Source organism: Nothoprocta perdicaria, unplaced genomic scaffold, assembly GCF_003342845.1.
Source record: "Nothoprocta perdicaria isolate Ctin4 unplaced genomic scaffold, notPer1 scaffold_171, whole genome shotgun sequence".
NCBI lineage: Eukaryota > Metazoa > Chordata > Aves > Tinamiformes > Tinamidae > Nothoprocta > Nothoprocta perdicaria.
In genome coordinates, this window is record NW_020454883.1 from 51192 (window position 1) to 71308 (window position 20117).

The following is a 20117-nucleotide window of genomic DNA, read 5'->3' on the forward strand; positions in this document are numbered from 1 at the left end:
AAGCCTTTTTTTTTACTAAATTAATTTTAGGAATCCATTTAGTCTAATCATTATACAAACTCCTTTCTATTACTTCAGAAAAGCAGCTTTTCTGAGTTCGGTGATAGTTATACTAACCGTTTCAAATGTRAATGAGTTGCTGAACAATTTAAGAAAATGCTGAAAAAATACTCCTAGATTGTGATAAAAGTTGATAAATTAAATTTAAGGAGAAAGATAAATTGATAAATCTAAAAAGAAAACAAAACAGTCCTGAGGTATAGCCAAGCCTTTGCTTATGTCAGTAAAGATTTGTGCAATATCTTATCTCAATCAGTTGACCTTATTGTGAGGTACTGCCCTTGAATCTRTTATTGAATTATTTAACATTTGTTCTTTTGTTTTTAAAGCAAGAGTCAATGCAAGTACATTTTAAATCAGCGTGCTAAAGTGTGCATATTCTGTATATCTAATATGTAGTTGTTGTCTCTTGTTTCTGTAATGCATTCGCATTACTATGAATCAATTTTATAATGCTTCTCTAGAGACTGTTGCTGCCTGCACGCTGTGATATATTTGCACTGTTGTAGATATATATATATATGCATACATATATATAATGATACTCTATCAACCATGTCTTTTTCAGGTTGCTTGTTACCTTTGTAGTTTATGCTTACTGGTACAGTGGACCTGAGTAAAAATGTGGGATGTGGGGCATTCTGATGATACATTACAATAATAGAGAGATCTTTGTATATTTCTGTATACTTAATATCTGCGAGAGGTTTGTATGTGCATTATTTTCTGAACTAGGGCTTTGTTTTCTGAGAATAGAGAACATTTATGATAATGTAATAAAAAAATCAAATAAAGTGTTACTATTTTCAGACAAATGCATTTGTCCCTGTTTTTTCTCAAGTAGTGGCGGCTGCATGGGTAGTGATATGTATTCACGTCCTGGTCTTATGTGGGGATTTCAGGTCCTGCTCTTAGGAATAGCCAGTGAGGACAGTGAATTGCCTACTTCACATGTGTGTTATGGTGGTTTCACCTATCTCCTAACACATGTGGTTTACAGAGCAGTTTCCGGTAAAAATGCATAAAAACATAAGAACAACCATGCTGGCTCAGGGCAAATGTCTACTTAGCTCAGTGCTGTATGGTGAACAAGCACCATGCAACGGAAAGTAGAAGAAAGGGCAGGCACTGAGWGGTCCCTTCTTGACAAACCCTGCACAATTCAGGACTTTCTGTGCCAGTGAGATTGCCACTATATTTTTTGCCTTTGATAGAGTTTTCTTCTACAGATTTGTCTAATCTCTTTGAGAATCTGCTATTCACAGAATCACGGAATTGTTGAGGTTGGGAGTGACCTCTAGAGATCATCTAGTCCAACCCTCTGCTCAAGCAGGGACGCCTAGAACACATTGCTCAGGATTGTATCCAGGGAACTTTTGAACATCTCCAGAGAAGGAGATTCCACAACCTCTCTGGATGACTTGTTCTAGTGCTCTGTTTCTCTCACAGTAAGAAAGCTTTTTCTCGTGTTCAGCTGGAGCTCCTGGTGTTTCAGTTTGTGACCATAGCCTCTCATTGCTAGGCACTACTGAAAAGAGCGTGGCCCCATCCTCTTGACACCCTCCCTTCAGATACTTAGGCACATTGATAAGATCCCTCCTCCATCTTTTCTTTTCCAGGTTGAACAGGCCTAGCGCTCTCAACCTTTCCTCATATGAARGAAATGATGCCCCAGTCCTTTTGTTACCCTCTGCTGAACTTGCTCCAGTAGTTCCATGTTCCTTTTTTACTGGGGAGCCCAGAACTGGACACAGTACTCCAGATGTGGCCTCATCGAGCTGAGTAGAGGGGGAGGATTTCTCTCTTGATCTGCTGACAATGCTCTTTCTTATACAGCATCTGCTGGTGCTGCTGGATAGAAAATCCCACTGGTCATAGCACTCGYTTGTATTGAGCATTGCAGCAAACATATTTTTAGCCAAAGTCTATTCAGTAACTGTGTTTTAATACTGAGGACTATTTTTGTACGTAACAGAGCATACYGTGACAGGCACCACCTTAGATATTGACACTGGCCGCTCTCAAATGCTTTAAAATAAGGCTCAGAAGGGGACAAAAAGTCCACAGCATAATATTAAGCTGTTCTGCCCAAAGCAAACAATTCTTTTTGTCAGAGATCTGGTCAGGAAACATTTCATCTGAACTTCACTTGTAAAAAAGGTTTTGCAACATGCATTGAAGGAAAACTAATTCACTTCTGGATTCTGGGCTATTTCGTAGAAGCTGAATCTGGTTCTTGATATCATCATTCTGTCTGTTTTTAACACAGGGAATTAGATGAAGTTCTTGTATGTTCTGCCTTTTTAGCTATTTGAGGGCAATATGGTAAAGTTTTCAGGCTTTTCTGTACAACCAGGGGTCTTGAAATGTACTTGAGAATGTGGTCATCAGAGCTGAAGCTTTAGGAAAACTAGTAGCTCACTTGAGATTTGTGGTAGGACTGGGTGATTTGGCTGCTGTTGCAACATGGGAATATTTCAGTTTCTGTATTTTTTTTTCTGTGTTTTAGTACCTTGCATGAAATCTTCCTTTTGAATGGATGCTTTGTCAGAGAAGGTGTGTGGTAGCTTTGTATTAACTTCCATTTCCAGAGACATTTGGGTATCTAATCCACAAAGAGTGGGCACATTAAAGGATACATTTTCAGAGGTGTTACATCTTTTTTATCTTTTATAAAAATATATCTTTTTTTTTTCAGATTGCTACAGGTTTGCTCTTTGCTGCTAGCACCCATCTGTACTCTGCTCCTGCATCGTCCTAGTTTCTTCTCCTGCTAATTCTGGCTGTCAACCAAATACAGGTTTCCTGCATTACATCAAAACATATGACTTGTGAGACCTTTCTTTGGCTATGATTCCTTTAATAAACAATAGAATTTCCTTGTTCACTCAAGAACCTCATAAGGAGTCATCTGGAATGATGTCCAACTTTTTCTGTTTACCTGTATTAGAAACTGAAGCACTGATTGCAGAAAACTCTTAGGATTACAAATAATTTAGGACTACCAGACGTTTGTGATTTTAAATATCATTAACTACTTGAGCAATATTTTCTAGTTATACAGCATCTTTTTTGAAAAACATGATTCCAAACTCCTCAGCATGTAGGCACGTAAATGATTTTGGCATAATATGTATTTGTTTGTGGAATTAAGGCTAACAGCTTCACACTGTACTCACTACGCAAATACTTAAGGTGAACTCAAATATACATCTATCAAGGTTTATATCTACTTGCTTTTGAGAGTTACAGACAGCTGTTGTAGCTACAAAGGATAATTCTTCATTCATGCATATCCTATTTGCTTGGTAAAATTCCCATTTATGACTAGAGTCCCTCATTTCATTACAAAAGCAGTCTCATTTTATGCCTATGCTCTGCTTTTTCCTAACCAGCCTTTTGGCCACTGCAAGACACAAGGCTAGAGCCTTTGAAATGACCCATATGACCACTCATCTCGTCTCAGGGTACCATGGATGTGCTAACACTTCTTTCCATTATAGGGATTAAACTTAGGTAAAACAAGCAACTTGAAATATTAAAACCAATTTTAAAGGTTCCTTTTTTTTTATTTACTTCCAACAACAGCAGTATCAACAAAAAAAAAGAGGATAGATAAGGCAGAAAGCATTTTTATGCAATCACATCATTTGAAGTTATTTCTATTGTTAGGTTGCTAATCTATCGATGCAAAATAAGTAACCAAACCACTCTTATCTGTTGGACAAATTGTGCTCTCTAAAATACAATCAATTGCCAGCAACCAGAAGCTCTCTGTTCTAGTTCAGTGTTTTKTCTTTGGCTGGAAAAACTAGCATAAAGTGAAAAAAGAATCTCTCACAGAGCACCCCACACATCTATAATATGTGTCACATCTATAATATATACACATTTATAAATACCTCAAGGGAGGCAGTGAGGAGGAGGGGGCGGCCTCTTTTCAATGGTGGCCAGCGACAGGACTAGAGGAAAYGGCCACAAGCTGAGGCACCAAAAGTTCCACAGGAACTTAAGGAAACATTTCTTGACAGTGAGGGTGCCAGAGCCCTGGGACAGGCTGCCCAGAGAGGTTGTGGAGTCTCCTTCTTTGGAGATCTTTAAAACCTGTGCCCCGTGCTCTGGCTGTCCCTGCGTGAGCAGGGGATTGGACTTGATGACCTCTGAGGTCCCTTCCAACCTTCGGCATTCTGTGATTCTATGAACAGATAGACATGACCTTTTCAGCTGCTGCCATTACTGCAGAATAAAACTCACAGCAGATCCTCCTCTTCCAGGTGCTCTAACACAGCTTGGCCTGACACCTTCAAATCGTCAACAACTGTGAGTTTTGTTCTGTTTTGCAGATGACACCGAGCTGGGTGGAGTGSYCGACACTCCGGAGGGCTGTACTGCCATCCAGAGGGACCTGGACAGGCTGGAGAGTTGGGCAGAGAGGAACCTCATGAGGTTCAATAAGGACAAGTGCAGGGTCCTGCACCTGGGGAGGAATAACCACGGGCATCAGTACAGATTAGGGGTCGACCTGCTGGAGAGCAGCTCCACGGAGAGGGACCTGGGAGTCCTGGTTGACACTAAGTTACCCATGAGTGAGCAGTGTGCCCTCGTGGCCAAGAAGGCCAATGGGATCCTGGCTGCATCAGGAGGAGTGTTGCCAGCAGGTCAAGGGAGGTGATTCTGCCCCTCTACTCAGCTCTGGTGAGGCCGCACCTGGATTACTGTGTTCAGTTCTGGGCACCCCAGTATAGGAAGGACGTGGAGCTTCTGGAGAGGGTCCAGAGAATGGCAACCAGGATGATTAAGGGAATGGAACATCTCTCGTATGAAGAAAGGCTGAGTGAGCTGGGCCTGTTTTCTCTGGAGAAGAGACGGCTCAGAGGGGATATGATTAATATGTATAAGTTCAGGAAGGGAGAATGCAGGGAGGAAGGGGACAAGCTGTTTTCACTGGCGGCCAGCGATAGGACGAGGGGTAGTGGCCACAAGCTGAAGCACAAGTTCCGTCTCCAGGTGAGGAGGAACTTCTTTTCTGTGAGGGTGACAGAGCAGTGGAACAGGCTGCCCAGGGAGGTTGTGGAGTCTCCTACTCTGGAGGTCTTCAAAACCCGCCTGGATGCCGCCCTGTGCCACATGCTCTAGGTGTGCCTGCTTGAGCAGGAAGGTTGGACTAGATGATCTGTAGAGGTCCCTTCCAACCTTGAATATTCTGTGAATCTGTGAATCTGTTTTTACTAGCTTCTTTTCTCAACAAAAATGTCATTTTTAAGATTCTTGGCTGTTTTCAAGTGCATTTTGGCAACTGTGGGTAATAGTTATGTTATGCTAGGTGTAGTGCCAAGTGGATTAGGCACCAGATTGCACTAAGCAACTCTGTGCCTAACTGTTACAGGGTACAACAGATTGCTGGCATCAGGGATACAGTGGTAGAAGTATGAGGAGCAGGAGGCCCATGTCAAACTAACTTGGCAGTCAACTAAAAAATTACCCTTTTCTTTGTCTTGAGGGGAAAGAAAAACAGATGTTATTGTATGATAGGAAATACAATTTTTTTTAACTATACAGAAGGATCAGCCCATATAAAGCTATGTATCATCTAGCAAATCTTTTATATAAAAAAAATCAAGTGCAATGTAATACTAACACAAACAGTAAAAGGGGCATTTTTGCTTTCAGAAGTATTACTACTTCCTCATCTATGAGATGTTGATTTCTTAGGACAGAGAAATACGCAGATCTAAAATGAAGAATAACAGAAAACTTATGAATTGTATTAGTTCTTTTATTTCTTTGAAAATAAAAAAAAGCACAGTACTAGACTACGGAAAGAGTAAAAGCTGTGATTAACTTTCATTGGAAAGGAGTCAATCCGAGGGAAAAAAAGACCTAGAAATCATAGCTACTACAGAGTATGAAGTTTGAGTTGGGATGTCTGGCTGATATTTCCTTTTTGAGTAGGTCCACAGATCGAGAAGTTCTTGATGGAAATTTCTAGTTTAACAACCTGTGGAAAAAGGAAAAGAAAAAAAAAAAAAAAGAGGAGAAACACATTAAGGGATACATTTTTTTCCCCAGATTACAGGAGGTGTTAGAAAGTACTTGTCTAGATGTAGCGCATCAAAAGACTGTGTGTGTGCATTGCATCAAGCAATTTTTAGCAATTGCTTTCCCACCCATTCTTCAATGTGCTTACTATGATTCCAATTAGTAGAAGTGAACTATGGTGAATTTCTACAGGCACGAAATACCTGAGATGAGAGCAAAGCTCTTTATCTCTTGGTGTAAAGTAGACAGTTTGATATCTACACCTYTACTGCCATGTCTGCTGAGGATTTGAGCTTATCTGTGAACCCAAATTACCTGTGCAGCCACATACACTACCATAAACTACAAGTGAATGGTCTCTAAAGTCTGCCCTTTATGCAACAAGTTGGTCATTTTAGAATTAAACCATCTTTTTTTTCTCACTCACACCCTGGGTTACGAGACTTTGAACTGACTGGTAAGGAAGGGAGCTCCGCATCTTGCTTGTTGCCATTAATGCGACAAATCCCAACATCTGACTTGCAGTGCAAGCCAAGAGCAGACATAACACCCTGTTAGGGGCCACCATGTGTCTCTGAGGAAAGAAAGGAAAATGTTTCATGAAGGTCCTTACTCTCTGTCACTGTGCGGTGGTAGAAGCACCAGGGGACACCAGCGGGATGTGGCACGAAGCAGCAGCCCTTCCTTTCACACTCTTTAGCTGTGATGCCGGGGAAACCGCAGTTCACTCTGGCCCGAACGTCAGAAGGGCATACTTTCCTGACTGTGTAATACAAAAACAAAGGAAAGAAGGAGACCATAATGTTTTATGTTTCTTCTACCTGGCATACAAAATCACAGAACAGTTTGAGGTTGGAAAGGACCTCTGGAGACCATCTAGTTAAAAGAAACGTTCACTGCAAGGAGAATGAGATGCATGAGTGACAGGTAAGCAAGGTCTTATGCTGCCTAGTACTGACAGCAGTTTTCTAATAGAGGTCTATGCCCACTTGGTTAGCCTCACAGTAAAAGCTTATTCCCCTTGTTATTCCCCTTGTACACATTTCCACAGAATCAAGAACTAAGCAGATGAATGTTTCTGGCTGATACATTACCCCTCTTTTGTTTTGGAGTGAAGCACCAAGGAACGCCAGGGACTGAAGCGCTGAAACAGCATCCAGCCCTCCGGCATTCCTCTGCTGTGATTCCTGGGTGTCCGCAGTTTAACCTCTCCCTGGGGGCCACTTTACACTGGCATTTTTCTGTTGAGGACAAAAAAATTAGTAAATTATTAGCTGTCTGTACTCTTGTTGGTGGAAGCCCATTTATCAGTTATCTATTGAGAATGATGAACTTTCCCTAGACTGTGGCAGTCTCGGCAGTATACATTTTATGTGGTTTGCTGAGATCAGAGCCTGAGTACTTTAAAATTTGTTACTGGTAAAAGGATTGCAGATGAAATGCTGGACCTGTTACGGCTGAAGTGAAATCCCCTCCAATTTCAATAAGGTCTGCTCTTCAGCCAGTCCAGCCCAACACAGTGAGGGCTAGAGAGTTCAATTAGATCTGATTAAATAGTAAAAAAATAGATAACTTCAAATGTTACACTGGTAAATGTTGCTCATTTTGCTCATATCACTAATTCACAGAATTCTTGGGGTAGGAGGCTGTATCCTTTTGAGATCATTAGGTCCAAACCCCTTGCTCAAGCAGTCCAGCTAGAGCAGGCTGCCCAGAACCATGGACAGACAGATTTTGAGTATCTGCAGGGATGAAGACTGCATAGTGTCTCTGGGCAACCTGTTCCAGTATTCGGCCACTGTCAAAATAAACAAGTTTTTTCTTATGTTTAGGTGGAATTGCCTGTGTTTCGTTTTGTGCCCATCATTTCTCATCCTGCCACTGGCCACCACTGAGAATAGTCTGGCTCTATCTTCCTTAATAGTCCCCACACACCAGCTATCTCATTTGAAGAGAGAAAGAGTTAGGGATAGGTGGAAAGATGCAAAATCTCTGCACTGCCTTCAGGTGACCATAAAAATATAGGATTATCTATAAATAGTTACATATGTGCTTTTAGCATCATAGTCCTTCCTACTCAAGCAATTTTGGAGATGCTGTCAGGGCTCTGTTACTGAATTACTTACTTCCCACTTTCTGGATTATCTAAATGGCTGCCTTTTGTTGAGAAGGCAGATAGATTTCTTTGAACTTGTATTCACATGACAAAGTAGCATAAAATAAATACTAGAGCACTACTGAGATACAGCAAGATCCTGCAGTCCTTCTGGAGCAAAGACTTGTCTAGTAAATTAAGTAACTGATTTTTGGCATTTTTTGTCCCTCTACCAGCATAGCAGACTACTGGTTGTTCTGCTACCATAAAAGATCTCCTGGAGTCTGTTCCCAATGTTGATACTATATATACATATATATTTTTTGCCACAGATTCCCTTGCAAAACTTGAAAAACAGACACCAGCTTTTGAACACGTATCACCCAAGATATCCACTATTTGATGCGTAAACTGGAGACATGCTCTTGCTGCAATTACAATCAGTAGCATCATGCTCACAGAGGTAACCATCACGGCAACAACAAGCCAGTGTACTTACCTGCTTGCGCTCTTGCCTCTGCCAAGGTGCTGAGGGCTACAACCAGGATGACTGAGAGCACGCAGATCCCTTTCAGATCCATTGCTGACAGCAGCCCTCAGGCCTCGGACTGCTTCGGATGGGAAGGCAGATCGAGGTGAGGTGCTGCTCTCCCTCAGAGCAGCTCATTTTATACACTCCTCATGTTTGCACAGTGAGATCTGATAACATTGTTCCACACAGTACTTCAGCTTCACGTAGAGGGTTTTTACTGTTTTTTTTTGTTATTGTTGTCTTTTCTGTAATTAGGAAATGTTACCATGTATATTCTGATATCTCTGATCCCTAAGATAAATTTCCAGGCTCTAAAGCTCAATACATCTCGAGCTCATTACTGCATGCCTCTGAGTGCCACAAGTGACTTCATTAAGCTTAGAGCATTTCAAAAGTCCAAGCAATTTTTTAATTTGTTGCCACTACTTAAAATATACAAATATATAAAAATTTGAAAATTATGCTTTATATCTATATACATACACACACACATACACACACATAGATTATACATATAATATACATATATTTTACATACATATACATATATATACACACTTCCCTTCTATTTTTTTCTGCTTCAGATTTACCATGGCCTTAAGTCCAGTTCATTACACATTGAAACTGCAGGAGAAGTTGAAGGTCTTACACCTTCAAGCTTTGAAAGATTGCAGCATGTCTGTCTTAGGAAATCAACTTCTTCGCTATCCCAGGTGATATTTTGGATTGTATGTCCAAAACAAAAAAGAAGGACAGACTTTCTGGAGCAAACCTTCTCATGCCCTGTAATTTTTTCTTGGGAAAGTCATGGTACAGGCTGCTTCCTATTTCCTCTGCCTTGTTGCTACAACAGATTATTCCTTCACAACTTGTCCAAAACAAAGCACACAAAATTTGCTGAAGAATAACTTTTGAATTGGGCTCGATATTAGGTTTGGCCTAATAATTTTCCCGTCATTTAATAGATGATGTTCAAGGACATGGGACATTTTGAACTGGACTGTTCATTCGGGTTTATTCTCCCTTTTGGACTTTTTCCTGGCATTTTCTCTGATATTTGTTAATTTTTAATTACTTTCTAATATCTGAGCATGATTAGTCCTGGTAGATAGAACACAAGGCACCACATCCGTTGGAAAATTTGGTTCCTAACTCTGGTATGATAGAATGACATAATCATGGTTGTTCTATCGAAAAAAAAAAAAAACAAGAGACCAAAACTTAAGGCAAAGACCGAACAAAGACAAAAGTAGAAAACCAGACCAGCAAAGTAAAATAGTTCCTCCTAGCAGGAATATTCCCTTGGAGAATAGGCAGGGACATCCCAGCAAGAGACACCAGGCTTCAGAGTGACGGTGCATCTACAGTTAGACTCATGAGACACTGGAGTGACATTTCCAGAGAAACCTAAAGGAATCAGTTGCTTTGCTAAGAAATGTTGTATGTACTCCACAGAAATCTTGCCTTTTTAAAGAACAACTTTTCATCATTGAAAACCTTGTTGCCTGAGTTGTTTTCTCTATACTAGTCTGTTATGTGAATCTAAATACAATATAGATACTGTTGATATTAATACCTTTGCCATCTCAACCATCAGAGTGTTCTTCCTATTCATGATTGGGAAGAGGATTCAGTGTATTTTTTGATCTTTGACAGAACTGTGTCTTTTTGTCTTTGGTTATTATGCATGAATTTGCTTTAGTGCTTCTTTTGCTGTTCAAGTTCAAGGTGCAAAATATTTAACTCCTACAATTGTGTTTTGAGGGTAATTTACATGTTAAAAAGTATTTTGAACCCTGTAGAAAGATGATGGGCCTACAAGGGCAAAAATAATAGAGTTCATTTTATTAATATTTCTGTAAATATTAATTTATATTTATCTATTAATAACAAATACATTAGCAGCATTTCATATTGAAAGGCATGATTTATAAGCAAACATCATGTGTATTCTTCAGTCCACAAAACATCAATCTGGAAGCAGAAGGGGTCTGTGCTGTAACTCAGTGATTAATATCATATTTTTTACTTCTATCATTTGGAGAAAACATCAGATCTGAACTTTAAAAATCCAAACTTTTCCTTACCTGTAACAATGATAGTGGTTCCAAAGACTAAAATATGGTGCTAACTCCAGTGAAGTCATCAGCAATTTTCTGATGATTTTGTTTGGGCCAACACCAGATCATGCAGAAGTTATGAATGGCTGAAATGTTACCTTTGCACAAAACAAAAATGATTATCCCAGATGGGGAACTTTGCGGCTTTCATCGCGCTGCAAGTGTTCTTGGTAGATTATCAGTCCACAGTGTGAGTCAGGTAAAACTACTGATAAAGTTTGTCACTCCTGCCTCTTACTGAATACTTAATTAAATCCTTATCTGTCAGCTGTCACCTATTGGGCCTGATCCCATTGCATGCACAAAGACAAACGTATCACTGAATTTTCACTGCGGAAAGAGTATATGATTGCCATCTTAAACAAACACACTTGAAGAAATGGGCTTCTTGCTTTTTGCCAGCAAGTTACTTTAAAATATTTAATATATTTATATAGCAAAGCCTTGAAAATTATCTTGGGTTTCAATGCCAGGGKTTTTTTTTCCTTTTCATGAGCCAGCAGTTATCTAGACCATTTGGTAGCTCCATGTTGAGTGCCCAGTCTCTGCTGGGCTCTGGACTGCAGAACGGCTTGATGAGGGAAGAGCATTTGCCTCAAGGAGACACTCAGGAGAAGTGATACTTCAAGGATAACTGGCTTCACGCCACCCACTCACTGGAATACTCTATTTAAGAAATTATTTATAGAAAGTATCACCATGAGCAATACTCTCCTCGCATATCAGTAGGCCTGCTGTTTGCCCTACTCCACCACGGTCAGTTGTGTTGTCACCAGCCGTCCCTTGACATCCTTCCTTTGGATGGTTTGCAGGTTTAACGGGCAGAGAAGAAGCAGCGATCTAGTGATTCCCATCACCCTAGTGTGGCCAAGGCTGCTCTTCCCAGTGAGCTGACTGGGCAGTTTGCCTGCAGAGGTCTTGGAACCAAGGTAGGGGTGCTTCAGGTACCCAGCTGGTGTGGCCAGCGGTGCCAGGAGAACCAAAAGACTGGACTTCGGGAGTGTTTCTGCAACAGGAGGTTAAGTGACATTCCCATGCAGAAACCTGTGGCTGCATTCCTGTGCACAGATTGAACTTGCAAGACATGATGCAGCAATGAGTTTTCTTGCTGCTGCTGTCCATAAAGACAAAAAATGAAATATCAAATAAAGTAAAGCGAAGCAGAGAGGTGGATTTAAAGCTGCAGGTTTCTGTGTGCAGCAGGGATCCCAGAAAGAGCAGAAACTGTTTCAGTCCACCTTAATCCCTGCTGTGTATTAGAGGGATCTGGAACATGAACGACTTGGAACTTCAAGTGACGCTGCAGCCAACTCCTTGTGTTTCTTCCCATGAAAGCATAGAGTAAGTGCCCTTTTATTTCTATGCCAAACATGCCTGGAGATGAGAATATCAGTAGACTAACAGACATTTTTGGATTGTGTAGAGGTGTGCTTTTGGACATAAGCAAGAATACCAGGAGGAGGTGCTGGGTTAGAGTCACAGCTCACCTGCTTGAGTCAGCTGGGTAAGGACCAGGTGGGCTGAGTGCCCACTGCTGCAGAAACTGCTGCTGCTCCAGGAAAAGGTATCCTGGTCTCAGATTTGCAGTTGATTCTCTAGCAGGGGTTATCCTCTGACTCAAGAGATAAAGAAGATATAGCACTTTGGGTGGATGTGAGAGCAGTTTAAGTCTGTAATTGCATGGCCACTATCTGGCTTACTTCTGCAAGCCATGCTGCAGAGAAAACTGTCTTTGTTTCATGGAAATGTCAGACATAGGAATAGGGATAAAGGAAAACGTAGTTAGGTGCTGGGTGCTGAAAAATGTCTCCAGAACACTGAGAAAACCTTGGCATTTCCAAAGTAAATGAAGGAGGGTCATAGGCCTCCCACATACTTTAGCTGGATGAATTAATGCATAAAAGCCTCCATTTCAGGTTGATATCTACCTATCTACCAAACAACACCATCAATTCAAAAAGTAAATAGGTAAAAAAAACTGCATTTTAATTCTGTGAATTAACAATTCAAAGTAAAAATTCACATCCATTCAAAAGCCATTCTATCGTTTAGATAAATATACCTACGTAAGATATACTAATGCAGATGCCAAAACCAACTTTGATTTGGTACGTACAGACTCATTCAGCACACTTGAAACACACTGGCTGTGATCAAATAGTGAGGGAAAAGTGCCCATAAATCAGTGCAGTGTGGCACAACTTGCCAGACACCCCACAAGAGGCGAAGCAGCTCTCCAGCTGGTTCTAAGGCAGAAGATTTGGTTCAAGAAAGGGCCACTGAAAAAAACATTATCTTCATCATGACATATCCAATTTACTATGGCTCCAAGAAAAAAAAAATAATCTAAAACTGGAACTATTACTTTCTAAAAGGGAAAATATATAAACCATACACAGTTATTAAAAGGAACTTAAAGGAAGAGGAAAAAAAGAATAAACTGCTTTCAAAAAGCAGGATGCTGTTTAAAAACACAAGAGGCTCAGAGTAAATATTTACCACCAAATAAAAAATTGGAAAAAGGATGACCTCAGGCATACACACAGGAACAGAATATTTAAGTACCTGAGCAAAGGAAGTTGCTAAAAGAAAAAGGACTTTCTTCAAAAGGAATCCAGCAGTCAGATAAGGAAAATAGAAAAAGAGAGTGAATGCAGAGTAATAAAACAGMAAAGTAAATAAATAACATTTTTTTACGATAGGAGACAAAGGCCAGCTACCAAAAGTGAGCAAAGAGCATTTCTGCTGTTGAACATATCCATAAATGATCAAGAAATGTTGGTGAATAATGAAGTGATGAATTAATGATGACTCATAATAATAATTTTTAATATTTTTCAARAGTTCAGATAACTGAAAAGCTGCAAGAACATCTTAAAAGGCTGAGTGACGGGGAATAACTGGTTGGGGAATGCAGAGGGGTTTATGTGCAAAGTAATGTTCATAGAGGAAAAATAATCCTAATTATAACCAAAAAAAAATGGTCTCTAAATTAACTATTGTCATTCAGAAAGAGAGTTTGGCATAAATGTACACATGTCACCTGAATATTCAAGGTGTCAAAAAGGCAAATTGTGTTTTAGGAGCAAACAAATTAAAGGTAAAATAGCAAACATCATTCTAACAATACTGAAATTGAAGCTGCACCCATGCCCGGATCACTTTTTACATTTCTGATTGCCTCAAGTTAAAAAGGAAAAGAATATTTGGAAAAGTAGCATGGAGAGATCTCTGGCTCATGGTAGCTATGAACTATAAAAAAAAAAAAAAAACTGAAAATTGTAAGGATTGCTGAAACAAAGTTGTCAAGACATAAAAGCAAACATTTTCTCCTGAATCAATGGCTGGGTAATAAGCAGAGAATGGGCATCAGTGAGTAATTTTTACTGTGTGGAGAGGCCATAAGAAGTCTCCTGATGGTGTGCTGGGACATTTACAATGAAACAAAGAAACCACCTTGAGAAAAGAGGTCCAAGGACTAACTTTGTTGATAAGACAAAATTTTCACAGTGGTGAAGACATAAGCCACCTATGGAGGAGGATTTTAACATATTTAATGACTGCAGGATAAGATAGTGGGTAATATATAAATATGAAGTGATGCACAGAAGGAAAAAGAGCAATCCTACCTTTACGAATGAAATGACGGGCTTAGAGCTGCTTATTATCTCTCAAGCCTGACAGCGTGTGTAAGTATCGTATTAGCATATGGAGTTGAATAGAGAGTTTTATGAAAACAGCAACTCAGTGCTTAGCAACCCTCAGAAAAGCAAAAGGGAGGTTAACAGCGACCRAGGAAGAGATAGAGAACAACATAAAGAACAGTTATGCCATTGTATGCTCACTTTTAAAAATTGTATTATAACACTAGGTAACACTATAAAGGAGAAAAATTCCTAGAGGAGGAGGCCATCAGCTGTTGCTGTTTACAATGGTCTTTGGAACCAACTCTGTCTTTGGAAGTCCCTAATGCTCTGACTGTTGGTTCTGGGAAGATGTGCAAGGAAGATTGTYCTACAGTAGCTCCTATTTTTTTCCTGTAGGCATCAGCAACTGATCATCTCCATCTGGGAGCTAGAATTTAGCCTGGACTTTGTCTGCCAGTTCTGTTTTAATCATTATACCTTTTGATTTTTTTTGTGTCATTTTTAGGACCATCTTTTCAAACTCTCCATTTGGATTGAGGAGGTTAATCATCTACTGAAGTTTTGAGCCCAAAGTCTRGAGACAGTTTGTTTTCAGTTCTGAATTTAGTAAATAATATATATATATTTGCAGTTTTCAGAACAGAAAATACTCCTGTACACAGAGCTTCACAGACACTGCTGCTSAAACTCCTCACACAACAAAGCTGACCTCTCAGATCAATCGTGTTTGTCAGAGGAAAGATGTAAACCTAGAACCTGCTCATGAAATGTGGTAGTGGCTTTGGATCAGATCCTGGATCAGATTCTGCCATTAGTAATTACCAGGAAGGACAGATCCTTTAAGTTGCAGGGAAATCGGTTGCCCAGAGTGCAGCAAATGAGGGATATGAGCAAGCCCACACCTCTAACCTGTGCAGAGGGAGAGGATGAGGCATGCACATGTGTGGGGCAGCTGCTTGGGAAGAAGTTACCCTCCAGACAGGCATTTTACAGATGCCCTTTGTGACAGATGTAAATCCCTGGGCACAGGGATCGGTTGATCGCCCCATAGGACTAAGCATTTCATAGACCTGCATGCTGTAGCCTGCAGAGACCTCTCTGCTCCCGACTCTTCAAAAGGATGGAGGATAAGTCATTTTGCAGTCCCAGAAGCTCCCTTCTCAACAGGCATGTAAGGCCAAGTCATACCCATTTGAAGTCCTCTTAATGTCTGCACCAGGAATGTTCAGAAGGCAATTGAGTAGAGCAGGCAATAACTATTGCCTATAATGTATCATAATTCATGAACTGGATTGCAGTAGTAGTACAAATAGGAGCCCTTGAGGTGAGTAGCAATTAATTCTATGAGCTGCAGATGTATTTCCCTTTTAATTTTCTTGCAATTTTTTAGACCAGATTATGAAATCTGATTTTCAACTTGTATTTCAAGGCCTGAATGTTATTCATGACAGATGAGAAAAAATGTCTGCTCCTTTAAAAGGCTAAGAAATTGTAGTTCTCATTTTCTGCTCTGGGAACAGCGGATGATATGGAAACAGTGGGTGATCAAAATCCTTGCAAAGGAGGCAGTKCAAGCAAAGGTCCATAAGGTTATTTCTGGCACAAATAGATAAAGAGAAAAATCCAAATCAGAAATTCTTGAGATAGGAGAAGCAAGAAATCTAGGAAATAATAAAGGAGTCAAAGACATTGTTTGTGAGGAAAGGATCACTTCARAAAATGGCCCTAGCCATTTCAAAAGAGGGTAGCAAGAAGATACTTCCTAAACCACTTCATATCCAAATAATAGTGAGGACTGATGGCTGAGAAGGAGATAAGCAATGGAAGATTCCGTACAAAATGTTTTGGCTCAACAGAGCTGCCGAATTCAATAATAAGACTCATGTCGACTTGTGTGTTATAGTAGCACCTGGGTTCCCTGGAAAGCAGTAAGTAAGTCGGGTTAATGGAGAAGCCTATTTAGAGTTGGACTACAAACCATTAAGTTTGGACTATAAAGTTGAGTGAGATACCATATCCATTTGTGCACCAAGTTTCTGCATTGCAATTAGAGATACCCCATGCTTCTCTAGATCTGTACATTTATTAATGCGGAAAATCCTCAAGTTTCTTCTGCATTCCAGTCTTTTTTTAACTCAGAGAAGTAATAGCAATTATCATTGAGGTACAAGTTGTGTTTTGCAAGTATGTTGACTGTAATCCTCCTTATTTATCTGTAGTTTAGATGTGTGGAATACATTTGTTTATTAGCAGATAGAAACTGAGGGACACTGAGTTTCCTATTCGGTGGGCACTACCTGCCTTGGCTGCCCAAGTAAGATCATTAGAATTAGAGTAACCCTATCAGTGGACCTCGAGAAATGGACAAGGGGACCCTTCAAGGGCAATCAGTGGTGGATCTAACCTACATGTCTAACCATGTTGTATGCCAGAAAAGCTGTTCTCTCTGCATGGTCTACAAAATGAGTCTTGGAAAACAAGGCGAGGCCAYGCAGTGTGGTAAGCATAGCTTCCCTGAAAGCACAGTTACGTTCCTTGCATGTGCATTCCTGCACATAATTTCATTTGAGGCCCAGTACTGCCAACTTACTGTGGCTGCGACAAAGGGGCTGTGGGGGTCAATATCTATAGATACTGATAATCCCTCTCTATGCTATTCTTAGGTTCTCAGTCTGTGTGAAACTGTGCTGCAACTGCACTGAAGTAAAAGGAGCTTTCTTCTTTCACACTTGGTAACAACATACCACCATCCACTTCTTCCTCATTAAAATAAAACCATATCTCAGTTCTGTGRGGCAAAGTGAGAGATACTAGTGGGAGCACAAGGTCTTTCTCAATGCAAATAAGAAAGYAAGCAAATTTTGATGATAAAAGATACTGTTTACATTTCTTGTATATGTTTTGCAGATAATACACTAGCCCAGGAGGGCTCATACATTTGATGACTGGATTAAATTGCTAATTTGTAGCACAATCAAATAAATTATCAGCTACATTTCTGGTCACAGTATTAAAGCAGATGTTGATTCACAGTTATAAAAGCAGGGATGAAAAGGTTAATATTTCAGTAAATCAAGCAACTTACATCTCTATCACATGTTGCTTTTCAGAAGTGAGACCTAACTCCTCAGTGCCTCTCTGCTAATGGAAAAAATCTAAAACCTAATTAAGAAGTCTCTATTCAATGGGCTGTGAAGAATTTACAGCAGTGAAATTGTCTGTGTCAGACAAATATGCTATTGATAGCCCTGTGGGAACTGATGATGAAAGGGCTACAAATAAGAATGAGGGAAGAGAAATGAGATGTGCTGTAAACTGGGCTTAATTTCAAACAGGAAGGCCAAAGATGAGAGAGGGCTGGGGGTGTTTCTCTAAGATGATATGTCTCATCTCTATGTGAAAGAGTCTCAGCTTTCCACCACCTCTGCTCTATGGGCTCTATGGATGCTGCCTTCAAAATGGACTCACATAGCCACCAATTTATTTGTCTGGGATTGTCAGCCAGGGACAAACCAAAAGAACCTTCCCCAGATGAGAAACACTGTGCACATCCATAGAGGCTCCTCCAGCCTACATGGGCAACCTGCATTGCAGAGGAGCTGGCCACCCATTCCCTGCAAACCTCCAGCGCCCAAGATGGTACCAGCGACCCACCAGGCATCCCTGTCCAGCTGTATTATGGATCCCACATGAAGGGTGAAGACAAATACTCAGAGACCAGAGGCTCTGCTGGGATCTGCTGTGCACACGGCCCAGTCTTTYCCCATCTCTTTGTGCCTATACTTCCTCAGGATCTGTCTTATAGCCCTCAGCCACATCAAGAATGCGATACCTTGCTCATAAGCTAAGGCACATCAGTCATGTCTGAGCTAGGTAATGAGTGCAGAGAAGATTCAGCAGCATGTGTAAGGAGAGTTTCTTGATGGCCTTTTTTTAGTAGCAACATCTGTGAAGCCACGTGCATGTGGAGGGGAGGCTTTGTCATTAGTCATCTTAATTCCTGATTCAAGCTTGGCAGACTTCAAGTTTATTCCTGAAGTGTATTTGTGTATTTGGCATGGTATTTGTCACCAATTCCATGGTATTTCTTCATCAGCCAGCGATCAAAAAARCTCATGTTCTCCAAAGTCAGAGCACTTTTCTCGAAGTAGGAACAGGCCTAGCTGCTGTATCACAGAATGTTTAAGGTTGGAAGGGCCCTCTAGAGATCATCTAGTCCAACCCCCTGCTCCAGYAGKGACACCCAGAGCACRGGGCAMAGRGCRGCATCCAGGCGGGTTTGGAAGATCTCCAGAGAAGGAGACTCCACAGCCTCCCTGGGCAGCCTGTGCCAGGGCTCTGGCACCCTCACAGTAAAGAAGTTCCTCCTCRCATGGAGATGGAACTGCCTGTGTTGCAGCTTGTACCCACTGTAGCTACAAGCATTTTCACACTTTTCAAGTAAGGGAAAGCATCTCCCCACTCATACTACATCTATACTGCAAATGCCTCCTGGGCTGCACAAGGCCCCTCTCATGTCTCTTGAGACCCACTTTGCCAAGAGCAGGGTCACTTCATTGAGCTCCCATTACTAAGATCRCTTAGCACTTAGCAACTTTAAAGGCAGATGGATACATTTCTGGTTGCTAAAACCAGAATGATCTGTTCCCCAAATGATCTCTCTGGGTTTTAGTCTGGTGTTGACCAGGTAACTACTTTGCTTGGTGAAGGTCCAAAACTGTTTGTTAATCTTCATGATAAGAAARCAGACCTTTCAAAATGTGGGAAACATGAGGCCCTGGTGAGAAAGGCCCTGATTTCTGAACAGCTCACTGGGGGCATGTTACATTGCTGCCAAATACCCTTCTCATTAGGCCGTAGTGTCAACAAGTTTCACATAATGCATGTTTAATTGTTTGTATTAAGGAGGGCCAGCTGCAAGAGGAGAAATTGAGAGGGSAACTCAAAATGAGTCAGAGTATAACCTTGGGAGCCAGGAGCCTCTGCCAGGTGCTCCAGCTTGCAGGTTTTTGACTTTGCTGGTTTGGGTATTTTTCTCTCATTCTTTACAGATTCCAGCCTAGATGTGAACTAAATTTTTGACTCAGTCCATCTATTGTTTTAAAGCACTTTTCTTTAGTGAAATTACATTTATCAGAAGAAAAAAATACATTTTTTTTATTACTRTCTATAGCCCATGATGATTTTGTTGGAATATACTCAGAATAATTATTATTTTGCAAGTATTTTATTTGCAATTGCAAAGTGTATCTTTATACAAACTTTGATCAGATTATTCCTTGAGCAGCTGTCCAATTAAGGRGCCAGGATACTGTTCAGAAATTTTCTTTTTTTTTTTTCCCTTTGTGTTATAATGAACCTTAGCCTATATAATGGTATTTAGTGACAAAATGATTTCTACTTAAATGAAAAACACAGAGAATTCTGGTGTGTTACATCAGTCCAAGAGATTTTCTWTGTTCAAAGCAAATGATCCCCATTGTTGGCCTTTGGGAACACCAGACCCAGCAACGGCACAAAGCAGGGATCCTCATAAGYTATTCTCAGTTCCTGAAGAAATAGCAGCTAAGTAGGGTTCCAATAGAAGATGCCATCTGCAAAGATCCCTCCAGAGGGTAATTTAG

The 20117-nt window shown here is 40.5% G+C and overlaps 1 protein-coding gene across 1 annotated transcript; it reads right to left on the reverse strand.

Moving 5' to 3' along the window:
* Positions 1-5855: 5855 nt before the first annotated feature.
* On the reverse strand, positions 5856-8775 carry LOC112944703 (trefoil factor 1-like). The gene is made up of 4 exons (XM_026036192.1): positions 8694-8775; positions 7194-7340; positions 6713-6862; positions 5856-6058 (listed from the first exon to the last, which is right to left on the reverse strand). Exons 1-4 carry the CDS (start codon positions 8773-8775, stop codon positions 6051-6053), a joined length of 387 nt encoding a protein of 128 aa, XP_025891977.1. The 3' UTR covers positions 5856-6050.
* Between the last annotated feature and the right edge of the window lie 11342 nt (positions 8776-20117).

Bases quoted from the DNA above. Each gene is read 5' to 3' on its own strand.
- LOC112944703 (XM_026036192.1), bottom strand. From the start codon at position 8,775: ATGGATCTGAAAGGGATCTGCGTGCTCTCAGTCATCCTGGTTGTAGCC. The intron at 7,341-8,693 runs GTAAGTACACTG...TGTCCTCAACAG, and splicing joins AGAGGCAAGAGCGCAAGCAG to AAAAATGCCAGTGTAAAGTG. The intron at 6,863-7,193 runs GTAATGTATCAG...TGTATTACACAG, and splicing joins CACTCCAAAACAAAAGAGGG to TCAGGAAAGTATGCCCTTCT.